The sequence below is a fragment of the Oncorhynchus clarkii genome, chromosome 24 (assembly GCF_045791955.1).
Source record: "Oncorhynchus clarkii lewisi isolate Uvic-CL-2024 chromosome 24, UVic_Ocla_1.0, whole genome shotgun sequence".
Taxonomy (NCBI): Eukaryota; Metazoa; Chordata; class Actinopteri; order Salmoniformes; family Salmonidae; genus Oncorhynchus; species Oncorhynchus clarkii.
In genome coordinates, this window is record NC_092170.1 from 34,304,856 (window position 1) to 34,318,821 (window position 13,966).

Below are 13,966 nucleotides of genomic sequence, written 5' to 3' on the forward strand. Positions count from 1 at the left end.
AAAACTGTATTTTTTTGTGAAGAATCAACAACAAGTGGGACACAATCATGAAGTGGAACGACATTTATTGGATATTTCAAACTTTTTTAACAAATCAAAAACTGAAAAATTGGGCGTGCAAAATTATTCAGCCCCCTTAAGTTAATACTTTGTAGCGCCACCTTTTGCTGCGATTACAGCTGTAAGTCGCTTGTGGTATGTCTCTATCAGTTTTGCACATCGAGAGACTGACATTTTTTCCCATTCCTCCTTGCAAAACAGCTCGAGCTCAGTGAGGTTGGATGGAGAGCATTTGTGAACAGCAGTTTTCAGTTCTTTATACAGATTCTCGATTGGATTCAGGTCTGGACTTTGACTTGGCCATTCTAACACCTGGATATGTTTATTTTTGAACCATTCCATTGTAGATTTTGCTTTATGTTTTGGATCATTGTCTTGTTGGAAGACAAATCTCCGTCCCAGTCTCAAGTCTTTTGCAGACTCCATCAGGTTTTCTTCCAGAATGGTCCTGTATTTGGCTCCATCCATCTTCCCATCAATTTTAACCATCTTCCCTGTCCCTGCTGAAGAAAAGCAGGCCCAAACCATGATGCTGCCACCACCATGTTTGACAGTGGGGATGGTGTGTTCAGCTGTGTGGCTTTTACGCCAAACATAACGTTTTGCATTGTTGCCAAAAAGTTCAATTTTGGTTTCATCTGACCAGAGCACCTTCTTCCACATGTTTGGTGTGTCTCCCAGGTGGCTTGTGGCAAACTTTAAACAACACTTTTTATGGATATCTTTAAGAAATGGCTTTCTTCTTGCCACTCTTCCATAAAGGCCAGATTTGTGCAATATAGGACTGATTGTTGTCCTATGGACAGAGTTTCCCACCTCAGCTGTAGATCTCTGCAGTTCATCCAGAGTGATCATGGGCCTCTTGGCTGCATCTCTGATCAGTCTTCTCCTTGTATGAGCTGAAAGTTTAGAGGGACGGCCAGGTCTTGGTAGATTTGCAGTGGTCTGATACTCCTTCCATTTCAATATTATCGCTTGCACAGTGCTCCTTGGGATGTTTAAAGCTTGGGAAATCTTTTTGTATCCAAATCCGGCTTTAAACTTCTTCACAACAGTATCTCGGACCTGCCTGGTGTGTTCCTTGTTCTTCATGATGCTCTCTGCGCTTTTAACGGACCTCTGAGACTATCACAGTGCAGGTGCATTTATACGGAGACTTGATTACACACAGGTGGATTGTATTTATCATCATTAGTCATTTAGGTCAACATTGGATCATTCAGAGATCCTCACTGAACTTCTGGAGAGAGTTTGCTGCATTGAAAGTAAAGGGGCTGAATAATTTTGCACGCCCAATTTTTCAGTTTTTGATTTGTTAAAAAAGTTTGAAATATCCAATAAATGTCGTTCCACTTCATGATTGTGTCCCACTTGTTGTTGATTCTTCACAAAAAAATACAGTTTTATCTCTTTATGTTTGAAGCCTGAAATGTGGCAAAAGGTCGCAAAGTTCAAGGGGGCTGAATACTTTCGCAAGGCACTGTATATATATATATATATATATATATATATATAGAAATAAATATAAATATATATATATATATATATCAGTCCTCAGCAGTCTAATCCCTGCACCTTTTGCAGAATATCAGTCTGTCCCTGATGTTTTTCCTGGAGAGAAGTGGCTTCTTTGCTGCCCTTCTTGACACCAGGCCATCCTCCAAAAGTCTTTGCCTCACTGTGCGTGCAGATGCACTCACACCTGCCTGCTGCCATTCCTGAGCAAGCTCTGTACAGGTGGCGCCCCGATCCCGCAGCTGAATCAACTTTAGGAGACGGTCCTGGCGCTTGCTGGACTTTCTTGGGCGCCCTGAACTCTTCTTCGCAACAATTGAACCGCTCTCCTTAAAGTTCTTGATGATCTGATAAATGGTTAATTTAGGTGCATTCTTACTGGTAGCAATATCCTTGCCTGTGAAGCCCTTTTTGTGCAAAGCAATGATGACGGCACGTGTTTCCTTGCAAGTAACCATGGTTGACAGAGGAAGAACAATGATTCCAAGCACCACCCTCCTTTTGAAGCTTCCAGTCTGTTATTCGAACTCAATCAGCTGGAAAGAGTGATCTCCAGCCTTGTCGACACTCACACCTGTGTTAACAAGAGAATCACTGACATTATGTCAGCTGGTCCTTTTGTGGCAGGGCTAAAATGCAGTGGAATTTTTTTTTGGGGGGGGGGGATTACGTTCATTTGCATGGCTAAGAGGGACTTTGCAATTAATTGCAGTTCATCTGATCTCTTCATAACATTCTGGAGTACATGCAAAGTGCCATCATACAAACTGAGGCAGCAGACTTTGAAAATAAATATTTGTGTCATTCTCAAAACCTTTGTCCACGACTGTATATAAACACAGACATTAAATAAACAGACAGACATGATATACCCAGACAGACATTACAGACATTATATACACAGACAGACATGATATACACAGACAGACATTACAGACATTATATACACAGACAGACATTATATACACAGACAGACATATAAACAGACTGTGTATATAATATTAGACATTATATACACAGTCAGACATTACAGACAGACAGACATTACAGACATTATATACACAGACAGATATATTAGACATTACAGACATGATATACACAGACAGACATTATATACACAGACAGACATTATATAAACAGACAGATATTATATAAACAGACAGACATTACAGACATTATATACACAGACAGACATTACAGACATTATATACACAGACAGACATTACAGACATTATATACACAGACAGATATTATATAAACAGACAGATATTACAGACATTATATATACAGATAGACGTGGTTCAGGTGGAGACTAGATGGACTTTGATTTGGCTTGACTTGGGTCTTCCTCACATAAAGCCATTCAGTCAGTTTGTGTGTGTGTGTCTAATCTGGACCACATGTGCGTGTGTTGATTGAGTTTCTGTGCGGGAGGTGACAGAAACTGTGGTGAACCACATTACTTTCATGAGTGGTAGAAAAGGCAGAAGAAAGCTTTGCTTTTGGGGACAGGGGGTTTCCCTCCTAAAACCACAGGACGCATAAAAGGACACTGAAAAGACTACCGCTGTACCACTAGAAGGGAAATTAAACCCTGTGTCAAAATAAAACCATGCCAGAAATACAACAATTACCCCAAATGTACTCAAATCAAGGAGGTAATCCTGGTACATTAGTTAATGACGGATATTCCAATACAGTCAACCACTGAGCAACACTCTAACACACACACACCTTAAACTTGTCCTGAACGCCCAGCAGCCGGCTGAAGAGGTCCTCTGCTTTGCGGAAGATGGTGAGGAAGCCTGATGCGTTCCTGTCAATCATGACGCTGAAGATTAGCTCCTCCCCCTGGGCGCTGACTCCTTTGAACTGGTTCGGGATAGAGATGAACCTCTTCATCTCTCTGAAGTACTTGGCCCTCACCTCCTCAAAAGGAGGACGGAACTGAAGACGACCCTGCCTAAAGATGGGGACGACAGCAGAGCAGAGATTATACGTTTGACTATTTTACAATGCAGTATATTATATTACCGTAGGAGAGAGAGACAGAAAGAGACAAAAAGAGAAACAGAGACAGTCCGAGACAGACAGAGACAAAGAGAGAGAGAGACAAAGACAAAGAGAGAGAGAGGCAGAGACAAAGAGAGAGAGACAAAGAGAGAGAGGCAGAGACAAAGAGAGAGAGACAAAGACAAAGAGGCAGAGACAAAGAGAGAGAGAGGCAGAGACAAAGAGAGAGAGAGGCAGAGACAAAGAGAGAGAGAGGCAGAGACAAAGAGAGAGAGAGGCAGAGAGAGACAAAGAGAGAGAGAGGCAGAGAGAGACAAAGAGAGAGAGAGGCAGAGACAAAGAGAGAGAGACAAAGAGAGAGAGAGGCAGAGACAAAGAGAGAGAGACAAAGAGAGAGAGAGGCAGAGACAAAGAGAGAGACAAAGACAAAGAGAGAGAGACAAAGAGAGAGAGAGGCAGAGACAAAAGAGAGAGAGACAAAGCGAGAGAGAGGCAGAGACAATGAGAGAGACAAAGACAAAGAGAGAGAGGCAGAGACAAAGAGAGAGAGACAAAGAGAGAGAGAGGCAGAGACAAAGAGAGAGAGAGGCAGAGACAAAGAGAGAGAGAGGCAGAGACAAAGAGAGAGAGAGGCAGAGACAAAGAGAGAGAGAGGCAGAGACAAAGAGAGAGAGACAAAGAGAGAGAGAGGCAGAGACAAAGAGAGAGAGACAAAGAGACAAAGAGAGAGAGACAAAGAGAGAGAGACAGAGAGAGAGAGGCAGAGACAAAGAGAGAGAGAGGCAGAGACAAAGAGAGAGAGAGGCAGAGACAAAGAGAGAGAGACAAAGAGAGAGAGAGGCAGAGACAAAGAGAGAGAGACAAAGAGACAAAGAGAGAGAGACAAAGAGAGAGAGACAGAGAGAGAGAGGCAGAGACAAAGAGAGAGAGAGGCAGAGACAAAGAGAGAGAGACAAAGAGAGAGAGGCAGAGACAAAGAGAGAGAGAGAGAGAGGCAGAGACAAAGAGAGAGAGAGAGGCAGAGACAAAGAGAGAGAGAGGAAGAGACAAAGAGAGAGAGAGGCAGAGACAAAGAGAGAGAGAGAGGCAAGAGACAAAGAGAGAGAGAGGCAGAGACAAAGAGAGAGAGAGGCAGAGACAAAGAGAGAGAGAGGCAGAGACAAAGAGAGAGAGACAAAGAGAGACCGAGAGAGAGACAAAGAGAGACCGAGAGAGAGAGAGAGAGAGAGAGACAGAGAGAGAGACAGAGATTTGGCTACCCAAAGAGGAGCGTGTATGTGGTCACTGCATGACAGGGGAGGTAGAGACAGAGATTAACTTTACTGTGATATGATCTCCTTTACTGTGATAAATATTCCTCACAAAGAGATTCATTATTCACAGAAATGACTACATATATTCCACATTTTTACAAATTGAACCCAGAGGAAAAACTAAGAATACTCATGGGCGAAGGAGCAATAGCTCCTCTTGCAGCCAAATATGTATTTTCCTGCCATTGCCTGAGGGACACTGAATAATAACATCTGCATAGTAAACAGTAACTTACTTATTATTACTATTATTGTTATTATTATAATTATTAATGTTTATCATTCCAAATATGGGTGGTAATGGTAGTGTTAACAGTTTAGTGATGGTAGTAGTAGTCGTAGTAGCCAATAAAGCAGCTTGAATTTGAATTTGAGAGACAGAGAGAGAGACAGAGAGAGAGACAGAGAGAGAGACAGAGAGAGACACAGAGAGAGAGACAGAGAGAGAGACAGAGAGAGACAGAGAGAGAGAGACAGAGAGAGAGACAGAGAGAGAGACAGAGAGAGAGACAGAGAGAGACAGAGAGAGAGAGAGAGAGAGACAGAGAGAGAGAGAGAGAGAGAGACAGAGAGAGAGACAGAGAGAGAGACAGAGAGAGACACAGAGAGAGAGACAGAGAGAGAGACAGAGAGAGAGACAGAGAGAGACAGAGAGAGAGAGACAGAGAGAGAGACAGAGAGAGAGACAGAGAGAGACAGAGAGAGACAGAGAGAGAGAGACAGAGAGAGACAGAGAGAGAGAGACAGAGAGAGAGACAGAGAGAGAGACAGAGAGAGAGACAGAGAGAGAGAGAGAGAGACAGAGAGAGAGACAGAGTGCCACTAACTTGAAAGTGAGGTCTATGTGTATCTCAGGCAGGTTCTTGTTGAGAGCCTCCAGTCCAGTCTGGTACTGATGTTCCAGGGCCTTGTACAGCTGGTGGTTCCAGTGCTGCCTCCAGGCCTTCATCTCCCCTGACCTGAACCCCTACATCACCAAACACACAATCAACATCAAATAGCAGACAGGAGTTTAAGACGTTCTAACCAAACATACCCTCATCACTTTCCGGCCGTGTGGTCCAGTGCTGCAAGGAAAGACCCAGTTAAGCTGCAGTTGGACCAGAACAGAGCGACACGTCTTGTCCTTCATTGTAATCAGAGGGCTGATGTAAATACTATACATGCCAGTCTCTCTTGGCTCAGAGTTGACTAAGGAAAGACTGACTGCATCACTTCTTGTTTTTATGAGAAACATTAATGTGTTGAAATCCCAAATTGTTTGCATAGTCAACTTACACACAGCTCTGACACACACACTTACCTCACCAGACATGCCACCAGGGGTCTTTACACAGTTTCCAAATCCAGAACAAATTCAAGAAAGCGTACAGTATTATATAGAGCCATTATTGCATCGAACTTCCATCGATCTCATATTGCTCAAATAAACAGTAAACCTGGTTTAATAAAACAGATAAAGCAACACCTCCCGGCACAACGCCGCTCCCCTATTTGACCCAGATAGTGTGTGTGTATTCCTTGATATGTAGGCTACATGTGCATTTTTTTAAATGTATGTAGTTCTGTCCTTGAGCTGTTCTTGTCTATTAATGTTCTGTATTATGTAATTCTGTATTATGTTCCATGTTCTGTGTTGGACACCAGGAAGAGTAGCTGCTGTTTTTGGAACAGCTAATGGGGATCCTAATAAAACACCCAAATATTAAACACAGACCTTTATAACTCTTACCCTAATCTCAGCTCTCTAGCCAGACTCCCTACCATTCTCCGTGGTTACCTGTGCCTCCAGTGTGGCGACCCCGGTGCGTAGCTCCTGTAAACCGTCCTTCCAGCGCTGCTGGTGCCTCAGCAGGTCCACAGTCATCAGGGCCACCACCTTCTCAGTGAAGTCTGTGTGCCACTTCCTCAGTTTCCGGTTCTCAGTGGAGAGTCTCTCTGCGGCAGACTGGAGTTTTCCAATGTACACCTCCAGCTCTTTGGGATTATCCCAGGTGATCTGCAGCTTCCCGCCAGAGTCCCGGGGTTGGGACCGTGGATTCTGCTGCATTGGGAAAAGGGACAGGATATTTGAAATGGTTTTCCTTAAAGCATTCGGTTGGGGCGGGAGGAGGTGGTGGTAACAGATCTATAAGCCTATGGATGAGTCAGTACCTTGATGACCTGCTCAAAGGCCAGGGCGTAGCTGAGCATCATGGGTCTCTGAGAGGAGATCATCTGCTGGTCGATGGTGTTGTAGAAATGGGCCACCTGCCAGAGACAAACACAGAGTCACATCTCAACATAAATAAAATACAGGACGTGGGTCCATGTGTGTGTGTAAAACAGTGTGTGTGTGTGTGTGTGTGTGTGTGTGTGTGTGTGTGTGTGTGTGTGCGTGTCCTTGCCTGTTTGAGGATGATGGCCTGTCTGTAGAACTTGTCTGCGGTGTTGGCAGCCTGCTGGATCTTGGCTGGGATGGGGAAGCCAAGGGCTGACAGCTGTCTGACCTCCCTCAGCAGAGTCACCAGACGGTCAGAGTACTGGATCTTCAGCTTTCCATCTATATGGTCCAGCTCCATCACACGGTTACTGGCCTGAAGACTGGAGGGAGGGAGAACAGTGGGTTTATTATACAGTATTAATACAGAATGGATGGACTGATGGACAGACAGACAAATTGCTGTATGGTTCTCAACTGACCTGATGCCAGACTTTGGGTCAGAGAGGCCAGAGAGGATGTCTCTGGACCAGTCATCAAACTGTTCCTGTTCGTAGGCCCGTAGAACCTCCAGCAGGTCGTCACAGAACCGCAGGAACGAGCGGAACCCTGACAGGTCTGACAGCAGAGCCTGCGCTATCTTGATGGAGTCCTCCACCTCAGGTACAAACAGTCAGCCGATCAATCAACACACACTGTGCTCTCTCACACACACACACACACACACACACACACACACACACACACACACACACAGAGAGAGAAAGCGACGAACTGCACACACACCTTATGGAGAAGCTGGCGGACCCATACAATGTTGTTGACGACCTCAGGGAGATTCCGGCCAGCCAGGGGGCCGGACTTTTCTCCCGGGGCGCCATGGCAACGACCCTCAAAGTCTGTCCGCAGCACTGGGAGGGATCAAAGGTCAATTCATGATTAGGACATGAGGGGTGACATCACAAACAACATTATGACAGTCTCTGAAGTACTGAACTCCTACTGACCCTTGATGTATTCCAGCAGTCTGGCCAGCAGAGTCTCCCTCTCTGACTGCAGCTCCTTGCTGACGTTGGGTCGTCTGATCAGCTCCTTGTGCTTCTGAAACACCTGCAGAAGCTGTAAACACAAGTTCAATGAATTAATAATGAAGTCAGCATTTTCAAAACAATGAAATTCAACTTCATGTAACTAGACAAGTGATGTTCTGACCTGCTGTGGGTTGTCCTGTACATCTGCTATGTAGGCCTTCAGTCTGCCTGCCACCTCCTGCTCTGCTGGGGCGATGGCTCGCTCAAACTGGGCTACTGCCGCCCTCCACAGAGGCTACAGCAGAGAGAGAGAGAAACATCAACCAGCTCAGGTAACTCCGTAAACATTAAAGCTTCTAATATGTAGTTCTGTCATTTTACATACTCCCTCTCTCTCTCTCTGTCTTTCAATTCAATTTAAGGGGCATTATTGGCATGGGAAGCATATGTTTACATTGCCAAAGCAAGTGAGGGAGATAAACAATTCAAAAATGAACAGCAAAATAAATCTCAATTTCAATTCAAATGTTCACATTGGCAACGCAAGTCATATTATGTCTATACACAGTGTTGTAATGATGTAAATGGTTAAAGTACAAAAGGGAAAATAAATAAACATAAATATAGCTTGTATTTACAATGGTGTTGGTTCTTCACTGGTTGCCCTTTTCTTAAGGCAAAACGGTCAGAAATCTTGCTGCTGTGGTATTTCACCCAATGGATACGGGAGATGATCAAAATTGGATTTGTTCTTTGTGGATCTGTGTAATCTGAGGGAAATATGTGTCTCTAATATGGTCATACATTGGGCAGGAGGTTAGGAAGTGCAGCTCAGTTTCCACCTCATTTTGTGGGCAGTGAGCACATAGCCTGTCTTCTCTTGAGAGCCATGTCTGCCTACGGCGGCCTTTCTCAATAGCAAGGCTATGCTCACTGAGTCTGTACATAGTCAAAGCTTTCCTTAAGTTTGGGTCGGTCATAGTGGTCAGGTATTCTGCCACTGTGTACTCTCTGTTTAGGGCCAAATAGCATTCTAGTTTGCTCTGTTTTTTTGTTAATTCTTTCCAATGCGTCATGTAATTATCTTTTTGTTTTCTCATGATTTGGTTGGGTCTAATTGTGCTGCTGTCCTGGGGCTCTGTGGGGTCTGTGTTTGTGAACAGAGCCCCAGGACCAGCTTGCTTAGGGGACTCTTCTCCAGGTTAATTTCTCTGTAGGTGATGGCTTTGTTATAGAAGGTTTGGGAATCGCTTCCTTTTAGATGGTTGTAGAATTTAACGGCTCTTTTCTGGATTTTGATAATTAGTGGGTATCGGACTAATTCTACTCTGCATGTATTATTTGGTGGTTTACGTTGTACACAAAATATATTTTTGCAGAATTCTGCATGCAGAGTCTCAATTTGTGAATTGTTAGTTGGTGAGCAGACTCCAGACCTCACAACCATAAAGGGCAATGGGCTCTATGACCAATTCAAGTATTTTTAGCCAAATCCTAATTGGTTTGTCGAATTTTATGTTCCTTTTGATGGCATAGAATGCCCTTCTTGCCTTGTCTCTCAGATCGTTCACAGCTTTGTGGAAGTTACCTGTGGCGCTGATGTTTAGGCCGAGGTATGTATAGTTTTTTGTGTGCTCTAGGGCAACAGTGTCTAGATGGAATTTGTATTTGTGGTCCTGGCAACTGGACCTTTTTTGGAACAACATTATTTTGGTCTTACTGAGATTTACTGTCAGGGCCCAGGTCTGACAGAATCTGTGCAGGAGATCTAGGTGCTGCTGTAGGCCCTCCTTGGTTGGTGACAGAAGCACCAGATCATCAGCAAACAGAAGACATTTGACTTCAGATTCTAATAGGGTGAAGTCAGGTGCTGAAGTCTGTTTGTTGCCAATTTGTTGACATACCTCAGTATAGGGGTTGTAGTGTAAGGGGTTGAGGCCAGAGAAGGGTTCAAATACGCGAGCCGAGGCCAAGGCCTGCTGTTTTCCTCCAGGCAGCAGACGAAGCAGCTTCTCATGGACCGTACGGATCGTCACCACCTGAGACACATCCACACACACAGGTCAGAGTTTGTCAAGAACTGTACGGATCGTCACCACCAGAGACACACATCCACACACACAGGTCAGAGTTTGTCAAGAACTGTATGGATCGTCACCACCAGAGACACACATCCACACACACAGGTCAGAGTTTGTCAAGAACTGTACGGATCGTCACCGCCTGAGACACACATCCACACACACAGGTCAGAGTTTGTCAAGAACTGAACGGATCGTCACCTCCTCAGAAAGAGAAGTGGTGAAGGATGAGTCACGGACAGTCATACATGTCAAATATACAGTACACACACACGTCATTAAGTCATATGGTAAAGCTTCATCAGTAACCTCAGGATAGAATATCAGGAACATTGTCACTTAAGAAAAAAAGGAAGTGGGGTGTACTGACTTAGTCAAAAGGATCTATGAAGAGGGAGTGCATGGCTATCCTATACTTCCTGATATACAATTATGACAATGATGTTAATGACACTGAGAAGGATTGACAGCTGGTGCATCTGACCTCATCCAGTCTCTGAGCCAGGCTGTGCAGGGCCTGTGGGCGATGCTTGTCTCCCTTCCAGGGGTAAGGGGCGTATCTCTTCCACACCTGTCCACTCAGGTGCTCACAGGCCGACACCCACTGCTCACAGATGACCAGGCCGACTCTCAGGCTCTCCCTCACAGACAGGAACGGGTCCAAAAAGAGTTTCACACCACTCAGTTTCTTCTGCACGTACCTGCCCAGCGCACCACCTGACACACATAAACACACAGTCAGAAACACAAGCCATGGCAGGCCTTCTGGAATAACGCACCACCACCATAATAAATACAGTAGCTCTCTGACAGCTCATTTTCAGCTCTAGGCGTGGGCATCTGTGAGCAGTGGGTGTGGGCCTGTGTGTGTGTGTGTGTCATACCGATGACGTCCATGAGTCTGAGCATGCGTGTCTCAGGAAAAGGATCATGGTCGTTCTGCCTCCACACGTCATCCAGTGTGTCTCTGCTCACCTCCACCAGCTCCACAGCATCAGCCAGACAGACACCATCCAGACCACTGTAGTCCTGATACACACAGAGGGATGAGACGGTCAACATGCTCACTCACCCCTTCCTTCCTTCCTCTTTTGTCCATCATAGGTTGATGGTGACCATGACATGATTGATTGGGATGAGTCTGGGGTATGGTGAGTGAGCAGATGGCTGATGAGGACAATCTGAGCCGGGAACATTCTTTACTTTACTGCCTTTATTGTCCCCTTGGGGGAGATTTGTGGCAGTATCATACACAATAAAAATGGACAATACACAATAGAACTTCATGACAGTAATATACAGTATGAGAAGCCTGCTGGTCTTTGTGATTGGATCGGGACATTAGCCCATGCTATTTAGGAGGGATATCACATTTGGCACAAATGATTGTCTAGTCCTGTTTTTTTTCACTCTTTGGCACACTGGACATGATATAATGGTAGTAGACATGCAGTCCATGCCTTCTCTATGGGCTTGAAGAGCTCAGAGAAGTGTGCGGCCCTCTCTCTCACAGTGCTCCTGTCCCCAGACTCAGAGAGATCCGCCCAGTACTGGAATTCATCCACCGGGGTCAGGATACCTGCACAGACAGAAGAACACACCAACAGGAGGTTTTAAACTTTTAACTATGATTAGACCGGGGATCGTTGTTGCTCTTGTGTCTTGATATTATTTGATGTAATTCCCCTGTTACATTTTGATGTACTAGTAGATATATCCTAGGCGGAGGGGTTTGCTAAAGCTCATAGAGATCCAGATCCAGGCTATTCTGAATCATGTGATGAGCAGTGTGCACCCACCCAGGATGTCATCTTCCCCTGGACTCCTCTTGCCAGAGTCTTCTGTTCCAGCCCTGCGGACCACAGAGCCTAGCCCCTGCTCCAGCTCACTTAGCAGGCCCGCAAGCTTAGGGTCAAATGCTGAGCTCCACCGCTCATCCTTGAATAAGGGAATAATTTTTTAAAAATCTATAAAACACACCTGTAACACACACCTGCAAGGTATAAATGTATTACCTCTTTAGTACACAGGTATATATGTTCATCACACAGGCAACCGATCCCACCTTGAGTAGCATAGGGGCGAACACCTGTCGCACGGCCTGGTAGAGGGTACTGATAGGAGACTCTAGCATGGAGGACACCAGGACATTCTGGTGCAGGTTCTCCTCTGTTATCACTGTGGGACGCAGCTTGAAGAACACTAGCACCTTCTCTCTGCTGTACCCAGCCTCAATCTTTAAACAGCCATAACAAAAAGCAGAAAAAAATAGGATATTGGTTTGCGGTTAGGTCAATTTCGATTATGTAGGAACAAAATTATAAAGTCCATAGCTAAGTTCCTGGTTAACAAGAAAACGTCTGTTCTTATCTTGGTAGATATGAACAAAGAAAGAAGTGTATGTTCATCAATGTGTGTGTTTTACAATAATACTAATTGGATATGATATGTTTTATTGTCTAGTATACCTTGTTTGACAGGCACAGGTCATTCTCGTGTTTGTTGACAGCAAGCACGAATTCGTTCCCATCATCTAAGAAGTTGTTGAGTTCCTCAGACCCAACCAGGGATGCAGACGGCTTTAGGCCGAAGTAGTTCCCTGTCGTGGTGAGGACGAACTGCTTGCGGGCGTCATCCGAGCCGTGAGGCATCTCTCACTTCTTGTTTTGTGGCCAATTGAATAGATTGTTTTCGGATTCACTGGTGAAAAAAACAGCTAATGTCATACTCTGACGATGTCACACATCCCTACCTGGGCTAACAAAAAGTATGTCAAGCCAAACCACTTGTTACTCACTAGCTAGCTGCATTTCTAAGCTAGCTATTTATCTTAAAAACCGTAGTCCATAAACGTCCAATAACGTACCGTCAGCAAACTAACGGCCAGTTGTAAAGACGAAACGCACTGGCATCACTGAGGTATATATGAACTGGCATGTTATGGCGTTTGCGATCTACATGGAAAGCTAACGACCTGGGTAGGTAGCTAGTTAGCGTAGCTATCATGCTACCTATAGCTAGCAAGTTCATAACAGTTTCATCTAGCTAGCTAGATACCGTACTTACGGGTTAAAGAGGTCGCTTCGACTGTAAGACCGAATGTGGACATCAAAGCACTAAATTATATCTGCAACGTAAAAACTAACATTACTATCCCAATTTTAGGCGAGTGGGTACTTCTGCACAATCTGCAGTCGATGTCTTGTTTCTGCACCAAGAGTGAAGCTGGCGTAGTTACCATTGAAACTACGGCAGCTACGTAGCTAGCTATCTGAACTGCAGTGCTCACTGGTTGGCTACGTAAAATGTTTTAAAGTGCCTTAGCTATCCGTGGTAAGCCACTGGCAGAGAGAAGGGCTTCGACTTTAGTGTTGTCATGTAGACCGAATACATACAGCAGGTCTAAAACTGTACAGTGAAACTAGCTTTTATGAGGTCTTTCCAACAATGCAGAAGAACAGTAATGGATTCTCTAGCGGAAAAAGCAGCTAATATCAAAGTGAATCACACTGTCACACATCCTGCAAAAAAATATGGCAAACTTTTAGGGTAGCTACTTTGCTAAGCTAGAGATTTTGCTTAAAATAATAAAAACACACGTGAAGTACAAAAAATTAAATGAAAACAGAATGCAGTTCAGTGTTGCCAACTAATTTTCAGGGTAAGTTGCTAGAGGCAGGTTGATTTGTTGCTAAAAATTGCAAAATTACTTTGGGATGTCATTGCGTGCTAACGTAAAACTGCATAATTACG

The 13,966-nt window shown here is 44.5% G+C and overlaps 1 protein-coding gene across 1 annotated transcript in view; it reads right to left on the minus strand.

Annotated features, from left to right (window-relative positions):
* Positions 1–13,453, minus strand: part of LOC139382646 (dynein cytoplasmic 2 heavy chain 1) — a 263,106-nt gene extending 249,653 nt beyond the window's left edge. The window contains exons 1-17 of the mRNA XM_071126737.1: positions 13,280–13,453; positions 12,682–12,913; positions 12,279–12,449; positions 12,013–12,151; positions 11,674–11,792; positions 11,098–11,242; positions 10,698–10,930; positions 10,037–10,171; positions 8,314–8,427; positions 8,109–8,220; positions 7,888–8,012; positions 7,584–7,759; positions 7,289–7,484; positions 7,056–7,151; positions 6,682–6,945; positions 5,729–5,868; positions 3,310–3,538 (exon numbers count right to left, since the gene is read on the minus strand). Coding sequence (XP_070982838.1) covers positions 3,310–3,538; positions 5,729–5,868; positions 6,682–6,945; positions 7,056–7,151; positions 7,289–7,484; positions 7,584–7,759; positions 7,888–8,012; positions 8,109–8,220; positions 8,314–8,427; positions 10,037–10,171; positions 10,698–10,930; positions 11,098–11,242; positions 11,674–11,792; positions 12,013–12,151; positions 12,279–12,449; positions 12,682–12,864 — 2,577 coding nt within the window. The 5' untranslated portion in view covers positions 12,865–12,913; positions 13,280–13,453. The remainder of the gene's footprint in view (positions 1–3,309; positions 3,539–5,728; positions 5,869–6,681; positions 6,946–7,055; positions 7,152–7,288; positions 7,485–7,583; positions 7,760–7,887; positions 8,013–8,108; positions 8,221–8,313; positions 8,428–10,036; positions 10,172–10,697; positions 10,931–11,097; positions 11,243–11,673; positions 11,793–12,012; positions 12,152–12,278; positions 12,450–12,681; positions 12,914–13,279) is intronic.
* Between the last annotated feature and the right edge of the window lie 513 nt (positions 13,454–13,966).